The sequence below is a fragment of the Polistes fuscatus genome, unplaced genomic scaffold, assembly GCF_010416935.1.
Source record: "Polistes fuscatus isolate 324 unplaced genomic scaffold, CU_Pfus_HIC Scaffold7, whole genome shotgun sequence".
NCBI lineage: Eukaryota > Metazoa > Arthropoda > Insecta > Hymenoptera > Vespidae > Polistes > Polistes fuscatus.
Window position 1 is genome coordinate 4106978 of NW_025113151.1, and position 23122 is coordinate 4130099.

Genomic DNA, 23122 nt, shown 5'->3' on the forward strand with positions numbered 1-23122 from the left:
TTAATTATGGCTGTAGTTTTTTAGTGGAAATAGAGGTGGTTTACGTTAATTGAAAGAACAATAATTAAAATAACAATTGCTTTTATTTAAATTTTGATTCTCATTAACATTTGGAAATTGATTTTATAAAACTGCACATGTATTTAATTATATAAAAAATAGAACAAAAGGTTTATAAGAAACATTAAAACGGTTTATTCTACCTTGAACAAAGCCAATCTGATATATAATAGCTGACCTAAAGGAAGTGAAACAGAGGTTGAAGAACGCTTAGACGGCTTGAAAACCGATGAAATAAATTTTCGTTCAGAACACTCCTACATGATACAGCAGTTCTTCCTATCATGGATTCCAATTAATCACTGTGAACAATAATTACTGCGATTCGCTTTCATCTAATGGAATGATGGAAACAATTTCTTTTTAAACTTGTACAGTATCATGTACAAGGGTTAAACTACTTTTTCGATAATATAATAAGAGTCATGTATAGTACTACTCATACCTTTATGAATTCTCAATAGCTGCAGATAATATAATTGTAGGAGTCACTTAAAATAGTAATTAGGAAACATAATGAATATGTAATTATTTGAAAAGATAATGTGGATATAGTGAATTTGTTATCAGCCCTTTTAGTGGAATTTTTTTTTATAAATAAAACGATAATTTTTTATATGCCTGTCTTTTAAGTGATATTGAAAAAATTTTGCAGATATCATAACACATATTTTGTTTCCATTTGAAGTGCCATTACATATTGTACCTTGCTTTATGTAATTATCTTTCAACAACAGCGGATTCAATTTTTAACTAATCATTTTTCTAAATAATTGATTAGTTTAATTTTTTTATTTCATATACAAACTAAATATCCAAATTAAGTTAATAAATAAACGTTAGAGTAATAAATTTATTAATTTTATAAAAAAATAAAACAGTCATTTGGTCGGATTTTTAAGTGAATATTTAAAACTGCATATCTCTTTTTTCAAAAGCTGTTTATTTAATCCAAATATGCTCCATTCGCTTCAATATACTTTTCCCAACGAGATTATAATGCACAGATGTCGGTCTTAAAGAAATTCCGATCTTTAGAATTAATAAACTCTGATATGGACTTTTTCAGACTGTCTTCATTTTTAGATTGTTTAGCACGTAAAAATTGTTATAAAGGTTTAAAAAAATGAAGGTTAGTTAGCAAAAGATCCGGTGAATAAGATAGGTGCGCCAAAATTTCATATTTTCATTCATTTGAAAAAATTGGGTTAGTAATGATGAGAATACGTTTAATCGATCCAGCTTATTTCGCTTGGTTAGTTAGTGCGGCATCCACTTATCCAGTTTTTTCACCTTGCCAATTTCAGAAAAGTGTCGCAATATTGTTGTATGATCAATTTTCATTCTGGTAGGAAGTTTCCTTGTAGATAAAGTTGAATTCGTTTCTAATAAATATCGTTTTTCACGAACGTTTTGGGTCTTCGACGCGGTTCGTTTTGAAGGGAAAATTCACGAGACCGAAGTTTTTCAAACCAACGATACACTTTTGGATCGTTACCAGTATTCTTCCCAAACGTCTGGTTTATATTGCGTGCAGATTTTGCAGCATTATTACCAAGTTTATACTCATATTAAAAAATTACACGAATATCGGTTGAATTCATATCCTTATAAAATTTTTAAAAAATTTAAAAATTAAACATTTTTGAGAAAATCTGTTTTGTTGAAATGTGACTCTGGCTGTCGACAGTACGACTATAAACGAAGTTATGCCAAAAATAAAAGAATAACGAAAGCAGGGAGGACACAAACGTTACATGTAAGGAAAATCCAACATTTCATATGCACCAACCTAATATATATACTCTGTGTTTGACGAGTATATTCATCATCGTTTTATTTTGATAATACAACTAAGGTACACACTTTTTTTAAAGAGGTCGCTATTGCGAATTGATTAATAATGGCACATATTCTACTAATTTAAATTATTATATTAATATAAAAGTTTGAAGAAAATGACAATGAAACTTAATATTGTCTCGAGGGCCATATTTTTCTTAGCATTGTCATATATGAAACGTTATAAACTTTTTTGAAATAAAAAAGAAGTTTTATAGGTATTTATTGATTAACTGTACGAATATAATATATACAAATATATATATTTAAAATACATCTACAAAAAATATATATATTACCGGAATAGTGGAAAATTAGGCAATGTTTGCAATAACCCGGCATTGTCCTCAATGCAAAGCGTTTTTCGACAAAGTCGGAAATGTATTCATATCTCTCACATTTCATAGAAATTCTTGAGAATGACAAATGAAAATTCGGTAAAGTAAAAGAGCAGATATAAAATATTTCGTTTTAAACCCGCTTATCTTTCGATACGATAAGGAACAAAAGATACAGATTTTCTATGGTAATCTCTATGAATATTGGTCTAAATATAATATAATTTTCTACTACGATAAGTAACAGTGGGCCCTACATAATAACACACCTGCATTGTATAAGTTTCTATTTATAGAGGTATGCATAGTATAGCGACACGCACAGTTTCAACAACCCGCACCATGCTCGCTTTTGTGTGTGTGTGTGTGTGTGTGTGGTTTGTTTGTGGGGGGGGTGCGTATGCTGTGTATGCCTGTTACCCGATAATGTATTCTTTTCAATATTGCCTAACATAAGAAGCATTTGGTGTTCTATAGAAAGCCTAAGTATTATGTTCAATGCTTAGGAAAAGTCTGTACAAATTCTTCTGTTTCCAACTTTATCAAAAGATGCTTTGCCTTGCAGACAATGCCGGGGTATTGTTAGCATTGCCGGATTTCCCACTATGCCGGTAATATATATATATATATATTTTGTAGGTATGTGTATGATACGTATTAAATTTATTCTCTACTCATCAATCTACAAAATACAATTTTGTAAAATGTTTTCTTTTTGAACGAATTTTTTCAATGTCACCAAGGGTGGGAATCATTGATCGTGTGGTTTTTTAAGCAAGGTCTTTAGAAAATCTTGACTTTGGTTCGAGAAAGCTCGACGTTGATATTGAGCTTTCGTAATGATAACATAGGGCTGATATTTCAGCTAAGGAAAGTATCCGTTTTCGTTCGATCAAATCGAACGTTCTTATGATATAGAAATGTTTATTTAGAAAAAAAAAACAGAGAGAGAGAGAGAGAAAGAGAGAGAGAAAAGTCCTTATTTTGAATTCTTTTGTCCTTTTTCTTTTTTTTTATTCCTCAATTTGCTTTTTCTTCTAAAATACAAGGAAAATTTTTCGAGATGCATTATTTGAAGCTTTGATCGGAGCGAACTAATTGTAAATTAATTGATACGGAAATAGTCATCGAAGTGGAAAATTGATGTGTTGCATCAAACGATTTGTAAACGTAGATATCCATTTGCTGATTATTCTCGTATCGTATCACGTTGCGTATCACGCAACCCTCACGCAACCCTGACGAAAAGGAAAATCAACAATTATGAACCTATATATGCAGATGAAAAAAACATTTTCTATCCTAAACAATTTTATTACAATAAATTCACTGTGTTACTCTCAGCTAACAACGGCTTATAATGTTTGCACTTCTGTGTATAAATACTTAATCGTGAAATTTTGCGAAGCAGTTTACACTTTGCGTTAAACATAAATGTACATCGCGTTTTTTATCAAGAAGCACAAATAATATCAATTGAAACAAATGGTTTTGCTTGCTTCTATTGCAGACAGTTTGCATAGCTTTTATTTTGTTATTTCAGGTTGATGGTACTAGCAACCATCATGAATATTGGTATTAGTTATCTCGGAGACATTATAGAATTAAGATGTATATATATGCCATCTCATTAAAAAAACTAAAATTATTTGGTAAAATGTCGAAAAATTAGCATGTTACCTGAAAGTTAAACGGGACCATAGAAGGTTAAAAATATTATAGATAAATGCGGTAGGTAAGATAAAGAGAAGAATTCTTATAGAACAGTCGAAGTTATATATATAGTCAGGAACTAGGTAAATACGAAATTTGAGAAAATGGAAGGAAGGAAGAAAGAAAGAAGGATGCAATTGGAAAGTCGTAGAGGTGTCGGAAACGATGGTGGAGTTGGTAATGTTGGGAAAGTACAAGGTAGGACGTACCTCGTGAAGAGAAGAGAAGAGAAGGGAGGGAGGGAACAGTGGCAAAGAGAAGAGAAGAGAAGAGGAGGGAAGAGAAGAGAAGAGTAGTAAGGGTGGGGGAGACAAGTGTGAGAGAAACTAGGACGAGAGGTGCGAGCCCAGGATGGGTTGCACTGCTTCTAGCTCGGTCCACTGACACGAAACCGTCCACTCCTGTCGTTGGTGGAGGAAGGACAGAGAAAGAGGCTGGATGAGGAGCAAAGGAGGTGGGTGGCTAGGTTGAGTATTCAACCATCCCCCAAACCCCCAGCCCTCGCTATCTTTTCCACGGGCACAACCTACTTTGCTACCTATTCCGTTCCGTACACGACGGAATGTGGGTCGCACAGGACGACAAATCGTCTTATTCCAATGATCTGCATCCTTCCAATCTCTACAGACAGACACATGGATTCACCCAGTAGCAAACTCTTTCCCTACTTTCTTACACATACGGTTTGGACAATGCAAAACTAAGTTGTTCTTTTCTTTCTTGATAACGGAATACAACTTTGGTACTTGTGTTATTTTTACCAGCCATTTGGGAGGGCGGGAGTTTGGGGGATTTTATTCGATTCGCAGATATTTATAGATTAATAATATTTGTGAATCGTAAACAAGAAAGGGTCCTTTACCTATAAATTTATCTATCTATCTCCCTCTCCCCTCTCTCTCTCTCTCTCTCTTTTTCTGTAAATTGATTGAACCATGTGAAGTATGCCTGATTACAGAGAGGGGACATTCTGTACTTAAAGCAAATTACTCCCCATTGCGCTTGTAATCAACCTTGGAGTTTCCCTATGAAGTGATATCACATCTGAGGATCTAATTGCAACATCAATGTTATATAGTTAGAACAAATCGCTTCGATCGTTATTCAAACACGCTCTCTAATTATCTTCATCTAATTGTAAGATTTAATTGGAAGTTCATTCTTTTGATCCTAAATTTACTTATTAAATATAACGTATTTCAATTTTTAATACTAAGAAACAGTATTATTCCTTTCCAAGCTTATCTGAAATAGTAAATATTTTTTCGCTAAGAAGTTTCGTTGTTCTCAAGAAGTAAAGCTCTTTTCAACTTTTGATCCCGAGTCCTCTACTTACTTTTGCCTTCTTTCCCCATCTTTTTCTTTGTTCAAATGGCTTCCCCGTTTCTTACTAACTTTGTACGCCTCATTGAAGCTATAAAATCGTTTATATCTTTGCTGAATAAGCAAGAAAATGTAATTCCGTTCTGTTTTCCTATCTTTGCAGATGACAATGAAATTAAATTTTTTTTTTTTATTTATTTCACTCTTTATCTTCCTTACAAACATGAAAATATTATAAAAAACATGCATCGTGTCGTTTCATTTCATTCTGTTATACAGAACAGGAATAGGTGTTTTTTAATTCTCAATGAAATTACATAGGCTTGTTAAAATCTCACTGTTTTGGGTTTCCATATTTATTCGAATATATTACTTACATTATTATAACAAAGTCTATCATTAATCATTGTTTGGAGACTCATAAGAATGATCTTGTTTTGTAGACTTTTTAGTATTCACCTGGGATTTTAAACTGCCATCTTCCTAAATCACTTTGCTAAAGATAATTTTATATACAGAGATTTTCTACGAGATTAAACAAAAATACAAAATTTATTCACAAAATCAATATTTTTAACAATATCGATTAAATTTGAAGCAAAATATCATCAATGCATCAGATTTTTTCAAATCTTAAGAGTTGCGTTATCCCTTAACCAATTTTGGATAAAGTTAATAGAACAATTGTTCTTTGAAAGATGTGAGAAAGAGAAAGAGAGAGGGGGAAAGGCTATGGTTTAATATTAACAAAAAATTCAATCCAAGCTCGTTATTTAACAATGTTTTATTTTCCTTCCATTGATTCGATGTTAACTAAGGAAAACACATAAAAGAGGCTTTAAATTTAACTCCAAGTTTCTATTGTTAAATCTCGTCTGCGATTTAACTGAGTTTTGGATAAAAGAGAGAGGAAAGAAGGTTTTTAAACTGTTCCGAAAATCTAGGAAGGTTTCCATGTGGCCGGAAGCACTTTCGACCGAGCTTAAGGTTCCAAAATCGATGGTTCAAAAGTCAATGGCCGCAGGTGTAGCTGAGTCGATCCTTCTCGACGAGAGCAACAATATCTCCAAAGTCGGTTAGTAGGTCAACGACAGATGCAGTTGGTATATTCACTCGATGCACTTCCAGGACACGCTTCTACCACCTACCCTTTCTCCTATATAGATCATCAACTCTGACTCGCAAGCGAAAAATTTTCTTGTATCCTATTATATAATATCAAATCATATTTGATTTTCTTATAAATTTCCATAATAATCATCATTTTATTTCCATCTAGAGATAAAATGATATAAGGTAAACGACATAGTTATTGGACACTTAAAAACATTGATTGAAAAGTATGTTCTGTTATTCGATAGCATTTCAGTTAGTTTTGAACATTTTCACATTCCAATACAAACAAATAGTTACAAGACAATGCTATTATTTGATTTCACAATAATCCATCAACTAACATGTACAATCTACATACTATAGATGTATTTCAATACATCTGTATAAGCACCACGTATAAGTACGTTTATACACCAACGATTTCAAAAATTTACGTATTTACTACAAAGAATTCACTACAAAAACTTAAATTGAGAAGAATGTTCAGTTATTTGCTAAAATTCCAGTTAATATTGAGTATGTAATAAATTTACCAATATAAAAGAAATAGTTCAACAATTTTAAGGCAATGCTATTATTTGAATTCACTTTAATCCATCCAATATTTAGGATGATTCACGATAAAGAGAATACATGAATATCTCATTTGTTTACAATCGTATAAAAAAAATTCAAAGGCAAAAGTTTTACTATTGCCAAATGGAAATTTGACGATTGAACGAATTTTGTTTTTAAATCATTTTTTTACAAGATTTGAGAGAGTCAACTTTGTTTTTTTAAATGAAACTGTATATTTTTTGTTTGCAATATTCTATTAGAGGATGACAAAATGAATAAAAATAATTTGCATAACCATATCATTTCGATCATTTATTCTCGTGATATTTACATCTAAAGATAATTAAAACACATTAAGTCACACACTTGTATTTAAATGTAAACACTACTATCATTAGGCAATTTTAAAAAATTACATAGGGAATAGGTACTCAAAATGGTGACTGTTTGCTTCAATACATATTTGAAGTCTTCTAACCAATTCTCTATGCACATTTTCTATTTCCCATAATGTTATCGATTGACAATGCAGCTTGTACTTTTCGTATCATATTCTCAGATGTGGTTAGTTTTTTTATGATAAATTACATTTTTTAGTTTACCATATTTTAAATTGCAATTTTAATGAAAACCAAAATAAATCATAAATTTCAAGATAATTTAAATATTTAGAGACGAAAATGAAATATAATAAAATGAAAACAAAGATTTAAATAATAATTATTAAAATATTTTATATAGTGTAAACAAAGTTTCTTTCAAATCAAAATTTCAATTCTAATTCGGGAAACATTTTTCAAATTATATATCAAAAACGTCTTCAAAAATTAATTCTACACAAAGATGTTTACATTGTTAGAAAATTAATATTCCAAAAGAATTAATTTTTATTAGAGTTCAACTTGCGAAGTGCCATTATGTATTGTATGTTGCTTTACTCAATTATCATTCAACAAAAACGAATTAAATTTCTAATCACTTTTCTACGTAATTGATTTTGTTCTTTTTTTTCATGTTCAAACTATTGTATATATTTACATTAAATAAGTAAATAAATATTGATAATAAAATTACTAATTTTGTAAAAAATATAAAACAGCTATTTGATTGCAACTTAATTCATTATTATAAAAGCTACACATACTCCGTGTTCGATGAGTATACCCGTCATCGTCTGCTTTTGGTAACACAATTTAGATATACGCTTTTCCAAGAGATCGCAACAGCTAACTGGTAATAATTAAAATGTTAATCAATGATTAAACATTTTTTCCGATTTATTGGAACACTTAATTTCATGTTACTATAGATATTAAATTACTTATTACAGTAAAAATGAAAAGAAAAAGAGTTAATTAAGACTATTTTATGAAATCAAACGATACATTTACAATATAAGTAGAAAATATTAAAAAAGCTAAAATGCATTCAATTTTTAATATAGTATCCGGATAATAAAGATAACGGAACCCGTCGATAGAGAAGTTGCATGTTCGCATGAATTTTTAGAACAATTCTAGAGCAGGTTTTTAACCTGCGTTCCTTGAAATAACTGCCACTAGTGTTTCGAAAACTTGTTACAAGTGTTCCGTAAAGTTATGGAAGCAACGTACTAACTGAAACTACGCTTGAACGAGCATTAGCGTAAATGCGCAGTGCCGTTTATAACACGGACAAGATGCAACTTGCATTTTCGAATAAACTAACTAAATCTAGGCAAGCGTCTCTGTTACAGTACGTTCACTACGATTTGATTCGGCAAAGAACATTTTTTATATGTATTTGGTTCGTGTGTTGGGTATAAATATTATAATTAATAACATCTTGTGAATTCATATTTTTTTTTATTTTATATCAGATATAGATAAATTTTTTTTTAACACATTAACATCTGAAAATATAAAAATATGAATTTTGTTGATTATCTACGAATTGCCGGAGGCTTATAAATAAGATTTATGAGCTGTGCATTAAAGACCAACGATATATAAATATATAATATATACAGTAATGTATACAGATTGATTCTGGAAAATAATTTGGTGGATACATTTTAAGTAACAGCAATTTTAAAGATCTTCAAAATTATTTATGCCTCCAGAAATGTTATGTGAGTGCAATTGACAGAGAATTATGGATTATCGATAACAACGCAATAGGATACCGCTCGTTTGTTAAATACTTAATAAAAATGGCAGTCTCATCCTAAGTGGGTCCTTAGATTACATATTAATAACTTTCGAGGAGGAAAATAATGATCATAGAACAAAAGAAATTAATGCATTTACGTACAACGTAACATATGTCAGCTCAGATTCTTGACATTAATTAGTATGGAAACCAACAAACGCATAACATCGACTAATAACTATAAATAAATACATAATAATGATTATACCGCATATTATATTAGATACTGTTAAGATCCAATCTTGGAAAAGTATTTAAAAAATACAAGGTCAAATATTGCAAAAAAATTTATAAAATATTTTATTATATATTTATTTTATATTTTATAAAATATTTTTTAAATTTCAAAAAATATATTATTATATTATATAGATATTATACTATATAGAATTTTTATTATTATTAAAATATTGTGAACCAAGTCTAATTTTTGCTTATAAATCTAAATAAAGATTTTATCACATTGTTTTCATGTACAATAACTAGGTAACTGTATCTAATATGGATCACCTGATTTTAAAAACTTCCCTAACGAAATAATATTTTTTTAAATAAGATTTTATAAAGTAAAGTTACTTGATTACTAAATTGTTTACCTTATCCGTTAATATTCAATGTTTTTTCAAATTTATACCATATTCTCGGTTGTAGGGAGTACTTGATTTATAGTAGTTACTTGTTCTTTTTAGATTTTTATTTCTAGTAACAACCACAAGTTGACTAGTCGATGTTTGATGCCAATAAAATACTGATTTTTTTGTTCGATTACACCTCTGAAGAAACGTGGAAATGTGATGAAGTAGAATCAGTTTCCCTAGGGAGATCGAAGTTCTCCTGGGTTCAGATCATAGTGTGCTTTGGCAGAGCGGATGAATGCTTGCGTCCTAAATATCGACTTTCCCGATGGTTCGTAGTTATCCAATTGGATTCGAAGAAAAACGTAGCAATATAATTCGCCTTCCGAAAAATCTTTCTGACAAGTATTGAAATAGTATTGAAAAAAAAAACTATTTTAAATTGGTATATGTATATCGGTTTTGATCGGAAAAGTTATGAAAATAAAAAAAAATTGTATAATTGGTATGCATAAAATAATTCAATTGTAGTTTTAGAACTGATTTAAGATTGGTTCAATATACAACTGTGATTTTACTGCTTTATATCGGTTGCGATCTGTTTAAATATAGAACTTACGATATCGATTCCAAAAAACTAAAAAAAATCACAGATTCATTATACTCATAACATTTATAACATTTTATCGGTTTTCGTAGTCGTTTCAAAAGCCGAAACCGATTTAATAACTGTATTCAAACCATGCTCTTCAAACAAAACGAAAAATAAGAGCCATATAAAAATATTTTCTTTTCCCTTTTACTATTTTCGATATAAATGTAGATTTTAATCAAACATTTTTCCATAATCTTAAACAAAGCATACTTTTATTAGAAAAAATGTATTATTTCGTCACAAATACAATCGTTAAAAAGACAAGAGGAACGCTATCAGAATGTCATAATTGTTGTCTATCCATGCATTCCAAACAAAACAAAAAATAAGAAGCATAAAAAAAAATGTATTTCTTTTTATCAATGAGTGCGTGTACACTTTAATCTTACATTTTAACACAATTTGAAACAGAATGAATTTTTATTAATAAAAGAAAACAAACTTATTTTGACTTCTCACAAATAAAATCGTAAAAAGGGCAAAAAAAGATCTATGAGAATTTTCGTTTATATTGCAGCACTAAAGAAGTGATAAAGGAAAATCGATCAAGCTGGCGCCATTCAAGCTTCGTTTCTCAAAGATGTCTAAGTCGCGAAGTGGCGGCAGTAAGGGTAGCCGCAGTAACAGCACAGAATCAGAAGATCCCTGCCAGCAGCACTCGATTAATTCACCACACTTGCTGACATCGGATACACTTGGAACGAACGGCAACAATTTGGTCGTTAGAAGCGAATCGACGGTGCCGAGTTCGCCTCCGCCTTCTTATCAGCACGTTCTCGAAGAGGTCTCACATTTTATTTTCACAATATTTGTTACATTCACCTTTTCCGTTTCATTCTTAGCATCGAAACGATTGAATTTTTTTTCTACGTATATATAGGATAAGATTGCTTACGAATGTTTGGGAAGTACCTACAATCGGAGGTAAAAGTGCTAAAAATTTAAAACTCAGAATATCTACGTTTTTCAGCATGTTATATGAATTAAATATGTTAATGTTACCTCTAAAATGCAAAAATCAGTTATTCTACAGATTATCTAGATAATTTGCAGATTAACTAGGGTGACCCTTTAAAGTGCCGAAAATTGTTTCATTTCTCAAATTCTCTAGGTAATCTGAAAATTAAATTTAAATTATCTGCACATTACCTACTAGGCACTCGTTAAACTGAAAATAAAATCCTTGCTGAAACAACAGCAATGTTTATGTACGCTTAAATTAATATGTTATAATATTTATTTATTTTTCGATATTTAAAGAATTAAGTTAAACCAATCAAACGATTATTAAATTAGTTGATAGAATCAATCTTCAATTAAGGGTTAATCATTATCGTTAAAAGTTAATTTGTAAATCTAATATAAATTGTAATTGTATAACTGTTTTCAGCTTCATTTTATAATGTTTAGATTTACTTTTTCAATGAGTGAACCGAATTTCTTTAACGTAATTAAAAAATATAAACAAAATACTTAAAATAAAAAATTATTTAAAGTAGTAATTTTTAAAATGAAGGTGTAAAGTACAATATTAGTGATGAGATATTTTCATAATTTCACTTTATTTCTTTTAATCATACGAGTTTATTTTTAATGCGTTTAAATGATAAAATGCAATTTTATATAAAAAATGATTCTATTAATTGGGCAGTTATTTTGTTCATTCGATCATTCGAATATATGAAACTAATTAATTACGCTTTACTTGTCACACCAAAACGTATATGTTCGGTATTGTATGTGCGGTAGACCGCACATATTTCATCATAACATTGCAATGTTAGCTATGTGTCACTACTGGAATTTCGAAGTAAAAGAAAAAAGTCATGTTTCATTCTAACAAATGGTGAATCTCCTATCGGTAATTGAATATCTTTTTCATTCATTTGTATATAATTTATAATACGGTTTTGTATTAAATTTTTCAAAATATATAATAAGTAATTTTAATAGTCACAGTCATGGAATACGAAGAATTAAAAAATCCGTTTTTGAATCATAAATTAGTCAAATCTATTACAGTCATTTTTATTAGATTTCCTATTAATATCATATATCATCACAAAATGACAATTCTTCATTAGATCACGTAATTACAATAATTTCATTCAAACATCGATATTGATTTATTTTTCAGTAGTTTATAACCAGTAATCGAGCAATAATACAGGATACAGTATACATAATATATAATAATATAATATCACACGTATCGTAATCTAATAAAAATACAATATTCTCTTACGACATTACATGCGACAGAAATTTGCACGAAATTATATCTGACAGAAGAGAATACTATCATCAATTTTATCAAAACCTCTTCATAATAATTCATGAATATCTTGATTACAATTTATTTTTATAAAACTTTCGTACATAATATTTAAATTAGGAAGAATATTTTCTAAAACAGAAAAGTGCGAAACTAGTGTGTTGTAAACATTTTAGTGACATAAAAATGCCTTTTTTTTGAAATTTCAGACGAGAATGGAGCAATCGGCTGATAATGAGGAAGAAGAAGAAATGGACGAAGTAGAAGAATATAAAGAAAAACATCAAGCTTTAAAGAGGGATAAAAATGCCATTAGCGGTGAAGGTGGCGGTGGTGGTAGTGGTTGCGGTCCAGGGGGTGGAGGGAGGCAGCCTGCCAAAGAAATTCTTCACAAATCAAGCAAAGAGTTTTATAGAGCGGTTGCCAAACAATGGGGAATTACTTGTAAAATGAGCGATCATTGCAGATGTCTTGATTGTCAGGTATGGTATTTTATTATATATATATATATATGTATATAGTAAATTTTATAATTATTGATGTATTATATTAATTATTTTCTATTCATTATTTGACTATTCACTACTAATTTTTTTATTCATTATTTTTTTATTTTACTTTATTTTTTATTATATTTATTGTTCCTTTATTTTATCGTTTTTTTTTTTTATTTTATTTCTATTTTATTATAATATATATCATCGAAATATATTAAAACTGTTCACATCGTGCCATGTTTATCAACGATACTTCTAATTAATTATAGTTTAAATTTAAAATATAATGAATTTTGAGGATTGTTTATTTCGAATAGCACAAACAGGTAAAAGATAACAAAATCAATAAGATGACTAACAATTTTTCGTGCTTATTGTTTTTGGCCTAAATTTCTTACCACTAGTCTAACTCGTCGTTGTAGGAGAAGAAGTTAAGTAGAATTGTTGCTAAAAATAATAATTATAAACGAGTAAACTAAACCGACGTTTTTTGCTGATCAATAAAGAATCTACGACTTATCTATTTTATATTCTTGTCACGAATTGTATTATATGTCGCAATTATACAACTCCCTTTATCTGGTGTAAAAATAATTTCAACAAAATATGCATCCCATAATAAAAAATTCATGTTGGCGTGGCGGGCAAATCACGTGACATGCGTGCGTCAGTCAACGTGTTGAAAATCCCCAAAATTAGATTAATCTAATGAGAAACTTATTTTTCAGAGTCATTATTTCGACTGCGAATATGAAAAGGATGAACAAGAGAAGACCGACGGTGGACTTGGCGCCGGTACGCCGATGTTCATCTCTGGGGTGATTCACGGAACGGCCTGTGTTCTCTTGTAAAGAGAACGAACTTCCGCGAACTTAAACAAAACAAACCATTTTTGCTTTATCGAAGCCGAATTTATTCGTGTTTGTGCGCACAAAAATAAAATAAAGGATAGAAAGTTCGAGCAGTTACTTGTAATTGACTTATGTGGGTCATGATAGGAATTTGGTAATTCTCGAGATTTCTTGTTAAGACGGACAAAGATTGTTCAGATGAATAAGAAAAAAAGAAAGATTATGAAGTGCGCTCGATGATGCAATAAAAATCCGATTACGGGGGAATCTTCTACTTTCGTTAATTCGAAAGTAGAATAATATTAAATACCAAAATATCAACCTTTTAGATTTATCTTCTGCACGCCTAAGCAATCTGTAATTTTGTTGCTTAAACTTTTCATTTCTTTCTCCCTCTTTCTCTCTCTCTCTTTCTCTCTCTCTCTCTCTCTCTATCTCTATCTCTTTCCTTTATCTATACATTTATCTATCTGTCTATTTATCTATCTATCTTTCTTAATCAAGAGAAAAGATAACGTATGTACGTTCGAGAATATTCACCAACTTTAATGCAAGTTTGGTGATCTATAGACGAACAATAATACTGGTCAATTTTGTACTCGTGGTTTGATTCATATACACTATTCTCAAGAATAAACACGAAAGACTCCGTAACGTGTAATGTGTATATTTAATGGAGACGTAATTTAAATCCTATAACCCGAGATAATATTAAATAAATTTTAATCACGGGTTAAAGAAAAATTCATTCGTTCATGAGCTTTCCATTTTGATTGTATGAGCTTGTATCGTTCTGGGAAGCTCGTACAGCCTCTCAAGTCTATTAATTTTGTTTTTCTTCAAAATACTGATTACTGCAACTAGTTTTTATAGTGCAAGTAAAACCCCCATATTACACGGCATTTTTACAATGCGCTTGAAAATTGAAAAAGCATTCGTACAATACGGATTCGCTCTCTAAAGTGGTTGGAAAATTTTGAAATTCGTTCATGTAACACAAGATGTGATCAGAATTTTTAAATTCAAGGACTATTTCATTTGATATTTTTCATTCAAGCTTGCGCATTGTGTTTAAATATGTATTTCAATTTCAGAATTTCAATTTTATTCCGTTTGTAGACTATTAAACATATTTTACTAGATTTTTGTGGAAATGCAAAATAATACGTTTCTTTCATACCGTCGTTTGATTGCGGGACACTGATAAATATGGAATTTTATAAAACATTGTTTCATATAACACAGGATTTTTTAGGATAATAACGACTGTGTTATACGAGAGTTACTAGTAATTCGTATGAAGAAATAGTTTTGTGGAAAAATCTTGAAATAAATGGGCCTACATACTTTTTCGAAAACATAGAAATTGTATCTTTTTCACTAAAGTTACAAATTATAAAATAACGCTCTCTAGTTTTTTTTCTGCGAGATTAAAAGAGCAAGAGAAAAATACAAGGAAATAGATAAAGACCAACTAGGAAAACAAAACAAAAAACAAAGAAAGGAAAACCCCCTCCCCCCTCCAAAAAAAAAGAACTGAAATCCAGCGACTTCCCAAAAATGTAACGTCTGATGGAACATCACGACTCGAAAAACATGAAAGTAATCTAGCTATTATCAGACGTTAGTTACCTTTCACATGACAACGGAACTTTGGTGTTGCGGTCGTCTGTCATATGAAAAGTGACAAATGAAATATGTATATGCATATAAACCGAAATCAGCTACAACCTAATGAGAATTGTATGAAATTAGCTGACGACCGATAAGGGCTAATAATGTAATAACGAAAGATCTGAATCATCGAGTTTTTGTTCGGTGGGATTTGTGTTCCACGATTCGTTACATAAGCTACACTAATCCGTTACAAGCACGTTGTTAAATTAAAGTATGCGCTCGAAGAATTTGACCAAAAATGATCGCATTTAAACTTCCAAAAACTCGTTTTCACTTACGTTTAAATAAACCTTATGTTTATTCAATTTTTATTCGATATTCGTAAACCCTCTATAGTTCCGAGTGAAATTGTGGAATCATACACTGAAATATTTGCCGATAATTATAACAAAGAATTCAATGAGAGAAAATCATGCAAATTATTTTTATCGTACATTTTATATTACAATTATTTATAATATCAAATTCATCGTAAAATAAATTTATCTAATTTTTTTAATTTTTAGTCCATTATCATAACGACTGACATATATCGAAATTTTTTATTTGCTCAGTTAAATTTCTTTCCCCAATATGGCGAAAACGTTAACTTTAAATTAAAATATTAAAGTAAATTTTTGATAATTTTTTATTCTTTCTAAAATTTTTATATAGAGGTGGATATTTATTTGTTTAAGATTATGTAAATTTGTTATGATCAGAAAAAAAGTTTCAACTATAACAAATAAATTCTGACCATTAGATTAAATTTTTTGGAAAAAAATGTTTGTTATATATTTATGCTCTAACACTTTATAATTTGTTCTATTAATTATAATTATATTAATTTTAAACTCACACATAATTAAATCTGATCGTTCAAGGTCTTTACTACGAGTAAATTAAGGGGTTTGGTTGTAGTCAGAAGCATAAAAAAATGAATATTTTTAATAATTTTTTTCAGACAGTAATTTAAATTATTTTATAAAGCTAATAATACACAGTTATTGTATAATGCTTCAACTTGACTTCACCAAATTTAAAAAAACAAAAATTAATTTTGAACGAAGTTATTGCCATTTTTGTTGGACCCCCTCTCACAGGTAGTGCTTTACGATGACCATCATAACTTTGTACTGGGTTATCAAAAATCAATCAAACAAAGACAAGTCTTTAGTTTAATAGTAAATCTAGTACTTAATCGAAGTATTTCTCTTTTTGAAAATTAACAAAATAGCGACTTCTAAAAGCTTATCCCGAATTTTCAAGGAAAAAATCGATAGTTTACTGTTTAAAAAAAATCGAAGATTTTCAACAAAAACAAAAATCCTTCGATCAATGACTACCCCTAACCCCTTAAATCTGCTTTTAGGTAGATTTAACGTAAGATTGTAACATTTCTTAAAAATCAAAAAGAACTTAAAATACTTACTTTAGCTCTTCTAAGGAAAAATTAATTTAATTAATGATATAACTATAGCGAATTGTAGTCGCGAACAAAGAGAATTGTCGAGAGAAGCACATATATATATAGTTCGATTTTCTGATTCCTAACGAATCGATTGAGGATCGATGAATTCAAATGAAACATAATACAGTACCTGCCTATTCCAGAAAGAGCCGTACACATTGAATGCATTTACCAAAACGAAGCTTTAAAAAACAAGTTCGTTGTGTTGATCAATAGATACTGCACAATTAATGCATTTATTTTATTATAAAAGTATGTGTCATAAAAATATATAAAACTAAACTATAAAATAACATACACCAGGTAGAAAAAAAAAGGGTTTTATATTCTAAAGGCTTACAGTACTCACCGATATGAGTAAAAAATGTCTAATTAACATGAATCTTACAATCTATCTAAACAATCTTACAATCAGTATGTACTAGAAGCCCGGAAAATATAATACCTTTTTTTTATCAACCTATATATACAGAGTCCGCCAAAAATATGTATACACATTAAAGGAAAAGACAGATTTGTAAAAAAAATATTCTAATATTAAATTTTATTCAAATATCACGAGAATAATAAAAGTTACCTTAAGCTTCTACAATTATAAAAGATACTCAAAGTGATGACCATTAGCTTCCAAACATTGCCTGAGTAATGTTGGCCAAAGTGTCTATTGGGATGGATTACATAGATGGACACATTTTCAATTTCTTCTCTAAAGGGCCGCCGGTGTGCTTGCAAATTTTTACTCACAATCAGATAAGATAACACGTTAGTAGTAATGTGATTGTAATAATAGATAATGCATATTATTATTTATTGTGTTTTTTTTTCACTGTTGTACACGTCATTTCTCAATGCTATTACCATGTATAAAGTTTTGATACATTTTTTTTGTTGGACTCTGTATATATTTTCGATTAATGATCTAATATGCTAGAAATTATTAGAAATTCAATATATTTTTCTTTATTAGATGTACGATTAATCTTGAATATGTTTTTTGGATTATCTCTGAAAATATTTTCTAATAAATTATTAAAAAAGAGTACTGAATAAAATAGATTTTAAATAAAATGACAAATAAAATAATATAAAAATATAAAACCCTGTGCAGATTCTGCGACTGTGAATTGTAAAGCTTCGTATTGGGCTGAATGAATTGAAAGTGTGCGTCTAATGCTGGCCTATTAACTTATATTCGTCTTTTCACAAAAAGATCGTTTATTTGTACCTCGCGCCGAAGGAAATAAGGGATATAAATATATATGTCACATATATATATATACACAAATATATATATATATATATGACATACGTAACCCCCTATTGCCAAAAAACAAATTTTTTCTATAACCAATATTATAACTTTCCCATTTGTAATTATTGGGAAGAACACGACCACCTTATACGACTTTATCTTGCACAATATTTCGTTAGAAATATCTTTTGAGCTTATGTATGTGTGTTAATGTGTGTATGATAAAACAAACAAAGAATAAAGAATAGGCACAACCGATATAGTTCATTTTAATCGCTCTCATACTAGTTTCAATATCTCCGCGCAATTTTCATTTACTTTAATGTCATTTTATCTTATGTGCAATTTTTTATCTGTGCTTTTTAAATCTTTAAGATACCTACTATTTGAAATTGAAAAATTAATTACGATCGAAAATTATTTGTACATCTTTGAAAGGTATAATTTAATTTAATTAATTAAATATAAATTTCACATCTCAATCTATTGAACTATTTTAATTGAATATAAAAAAACTGACGTGTATTTTGTTTTAAACGTCCGCACTTATGCGCTCGCACAAGTATGCATGAATCCGTATGCATACACATATATTATATATAAGCTCTGATGAAAAACTTAAATATACATGAAGATCTTGTTTTACGTTTTTATCTTTATAACATCTTTGATTACTTCCACAGAAAACATTGATAAAATGTATGAATATTTTCAATCTTTTAACAAAGTTTTAATTACGTTTATTGTATAAATAACTTTTATGAATTTTCTATTTTAAAAAATACCAACGTTTGGAAACCGAAAGTCGGATTAATCCGAAATTTGAAATAGATCTTTTTGTGATTATTTCTTTATTAGTTTAAAACATTTTTAATAAATTTTAAATCAATTTATACAACTATTGTAGATAATTAAGGAAATTTATGCAGAAATACTGTTAAGTTTTGATATGAAATGTGAAATAGCAAAAATGTTTTTGGATATAAGTAATGTTGGAAATAATTATGTTACACTTTTCAGTATAATAATGTGAGAGCATAATGAACTCCCTGTGGTCGTGTTTAACAAGAATTGTAATAGGAATCGACGAACAAAAACTTTCGTAATTAAAAAGAAGAAGAAGAAGAAACTTTTATCATATAAGTAAAAAATCGAGAAAGTTAAAGTAAGTTTTGATCTATCTTCGAATATTCTCGATACGAGGTTATGTAATTACGTCATTATAGACAATTTTTCTTCATCTTGTTTTTCAAAGAATAATGCTCGCGAATCTATTAAACGGCAAGTATATTACAAGAAATATCGATTAGGTTAACCATTCGGAGTAATAATATAAAATATTTTATGTTCGCGTATGTAAGTACGTCTAACGATATATGTATATTCTGTGTAATCTACAGTGTGTAGAGGACAAAACAAAGAAATTATAAAGAAATCATTGTTATAGAGTATGACTGTAAAACTTGATGTATTCGTACAAAAACACAGCACCAATAAACATGGCCTAAGCAGCATGATCCACCTCCTTTCGTATAATCATATATTCTCTCATTATCTTAACTAGTAAGTTGTAACGATCTCTTTAAGAAGTTTCTATATCTAAGCGATAATATAAGTATACTGTTTAATCGCAGAGTATTGGTTGTGTTATTTGGAAAACGTTTTCATTAATAAGATTAAAAAAAGATCTTGTGACAGGAAATTTCTTCTTTTGCAAGTTAAAAGAGTTTTTCCTTTCACCTGGTGGGGCTAGGTCAAGTGGCTGCCAGGGCTCTAGGTTTAGATGTTAATAAACTTTATTAATTAATATTAAATTTCAAAGGTTTAGTGCTAGTTAGGTTTTTCTAACAAAATATATATCAAAATACCTAATCTATGCAGTCCCGACTAGCAGAAGGAGAATGAGACAAACACAGGCGTGTGTCTTTCGGTAAGCCAATAAAAAATAATTACGAAATTTCAAGAAAGATAAATGTAATAAAGACTGTAGGAGGCAACTTATGTGACTGGTTCAGGAGATACTGACCGTTGATTTTACAAAATACTATTTTAATATAACAAAATATAATACACTTGTACTCTTTGTTGAACTCTCGGTCAGACAGAAGTAACATAATAGAAAATAATATAATTTACAAGTAAATAATAATATAATAGTTAACAATTGAGGTAAATTATAAACGCAATTAAACAGTACTTTCGTTAACAATACGTATTACAATAAGAAATTAAGAGTAAAAAAAAGAAGTTAAATCTATATAATGTACAATTAAAGAAAAGAGACTAATAAAGTCAAATACAAGTATCACAAATAACGTATCAAATACCAAAATAGATTTGATAAAACAGAATAGTAATAGACGAAGTAATTAATGTAAGTAATTGTTGGGCGTATCTAGTTTCTTATACATGATATTAGAAATATCGCTGATCCACCATATCTATCTTAGGAATATCAGGAAAATATACTTTGTTAGTTATTATTTGATGATGTTCTCACCTGCAATTATCAGCTCTCCTCATTCCTTTATGTACTTGCACAGTTAAAAAACCCAAAGACGAAACATGTGCATTTCTTCGTTTTATTGCCTTCCGAGCAGAGGTTTAAACGTCCTCGAGATAGCTTGTCCTTAATTGATTTGAAGAATTAGAGAAGGTGTTCAAAAATTAAGAATACTCATTGTCAGAAGTAACAAAACTACGAAGCAATGGAATTTCGAAAATTATAAAACATAAAATGAAATAAAGGCAAACAAGTATGTATAGCTGTTAAAATTTTAAATTTAAATATAATCAAATGACTGTTTTATTTTTGTTGAAAAAATTAATAATTATATTACTAACATATACTTCTTCGCTTAACTTAAGCGCTTAATTTGCATATGAAGGAAAAGAAATAAAATCAATTACTTAGTAAAATGAATAGTTTGAAATTTAATCTATTTTTGTTGAATGATATTAGTAAAGCAAGATACAAAAATAATTACACTTCGCAAGCCAAATTTCAATATCTTTATTTTTTTTCGATTATTTTTTTTATTATGTTTATATTCAGAGTATTGATTACTTTTTGAAAATATGCTTGGTATATAATCGGGAAAATATTTTCCGATTATACGTGTAGCGTTTAATTTAGTTTCTCGTGTTTATTCTACTTTGTTCACACTACACATAAAGTATTGTAATAATAATTATATATATATTTATTTTTCATTTTGTCTCATCCTGATCTCTAAATATTGTAAAAATCTTGAAAAACTTACGAATATATTTTAATTTTTACTTACATTGACATTCAAATAACAAATGGTTAATACTTTTTCCACATGACGAATATACTCGTCAAAACACAAAATATTGCAATTTCCCCGTGACAACTATACTCGTAAATCACAGCTAATTGGTTAATTTTTCTTTATGTTCAAAATATACCAAGTTTGAAAAGAAATAAAAGTATCTAAAAGAACACTGCACAAATTAGCACGTGAAAGAACAATCTAACTATGGTTAGATTATGAAGTTCAACATGACTGATCAAACACCGCTTGCTTTTCAATATTCATTTGTTTTGATGACATTGGGACAAGATCGCAATAACCTAATGTGAAATCTATAGGGGTGACCGTAAATCTTCACGCTTCAATATCTCTAAAAATATTGATTGAACGTTGAACCAACGTTTTTCAAACACACTCCACTAAAGCACATTTTATATTATAGACTGACTAAAATCGTCTGACTATTTTATAGAATGAGTAGAGCAATTTATACAACGACCGGAATATGTACACTGACTGTAATACCTACAAAACCTGGAATATGTAACGTTACGATAGAACAAAAGAAGATTTAGTACGGTAAGGTTTACGAAGAATAACACTTCTGCGTGTAAAATTAATAAGGCAGTAAAAATGTACACAGATAATAATAATATATATATATATATATTATTTCATAATACATATCCAATAAAATATTTGCATAAGTTTAAATATTTATGTGTTATTGCAAAAAAGAATCACAGAAGAAAATCTTATTTCTCATAAAAGTATCGTGTCTTATGAGATTTTATCCTTATCTAGATTAATACGCGTCGTTCCTCTTTCAATTACGATGATTAATCACGGTCCTAATGTATATAATTTTAGAAATTCTGGAAGTTTTAATACTGGTAATATCAAAATTGAAATAAAAACTATCAAGCTTAATAAATAATTTTATTTAAATAGTTTTACCGACTTGTTCAATTCTATATTTTAATAATATAAGGGTGAACCAAAATTTCGTTCGTTTAATGTGTTATAAATTGTGTTATAAACTGCATAATGGATTATTTTTGTAAAATTTACTTTGGAAATATTAATTTAAAAACACAGGAACTTTTGGTACACCTTAATACATCTCGTAATGTCTATTATAAGATGTAACTATATTACAATTAAAGAAATACTAAAGAAATAAGAAATATCAAAATTAAGGTAAACACTACAATTACAATTATTAATATTATTATAATGACCTTCATAACTTTTTAAAATAATAAACACATGAGTTGTTTGTTTGTACAAAAACGAATATACTCGTGATTCCAATCCAACTTAAAAAATCTACGGTCATACGAATCGATTCTCTAAACTTACAACAGCCAAAAGAGCGACATGTTATCGCTTATTAAACACTCATCGCTCGTACTCACTACTCTCTACCACCAATACAGAATATCTTTCTTTCTCTCTTACTCCTCCTTTTT

At 29.1% G+C, this 23122-nt stretch overlaps 1 protein-coding gene and 1 long non-coding RNA gene across 3 annotated transcripts in view; one reads left to right on the forward strand and one right to left on the reverse strand.

Moving 5' to 3' along the window:
- Positions 1-15475, forward strand: part of LOC122523911 — a 28496-nt gene extending 13021 nt beyond the window's left edge. For both annotated transcript variants that reach the window (XM_043645878.1, XM_043645879.1), the window contains exons 2-4: positions 10888-11154; positions 12855-13127; positions 13871-15475. In XM_043645878.1, coding sequence (XP_043501813.1) covers positions 10951-11154; positions 12855-13127; positions 13871-13993 — 600 coding nt within the window. In that variant the 5' untranslated portion in view covers positions 10888-10950 and the 3' untranslated portion in view covers positions 13994-15475. The remainder of the gene's footprint in view (positions 1-10887; positions 11155-12854; positions 13128-13870) is intronic.
- A 5427-nt stretch (positions 15476-20902) lies between these two features.
- On the reverse strand, positions 20903-22478 carry LOC122523912. Its single transcript, XR_006305407.1, has 2 exons — positions 21660-22478; positions 20903-21001 (listed from the first exon to the last, which is right to left on the reverse strand). It is a non-coding gene; the product is annotated as an uncharacterized LOC122523912 (long non-coding RNA).
- Positions 22479-23122: the final 644 nt, after the last annotated feature.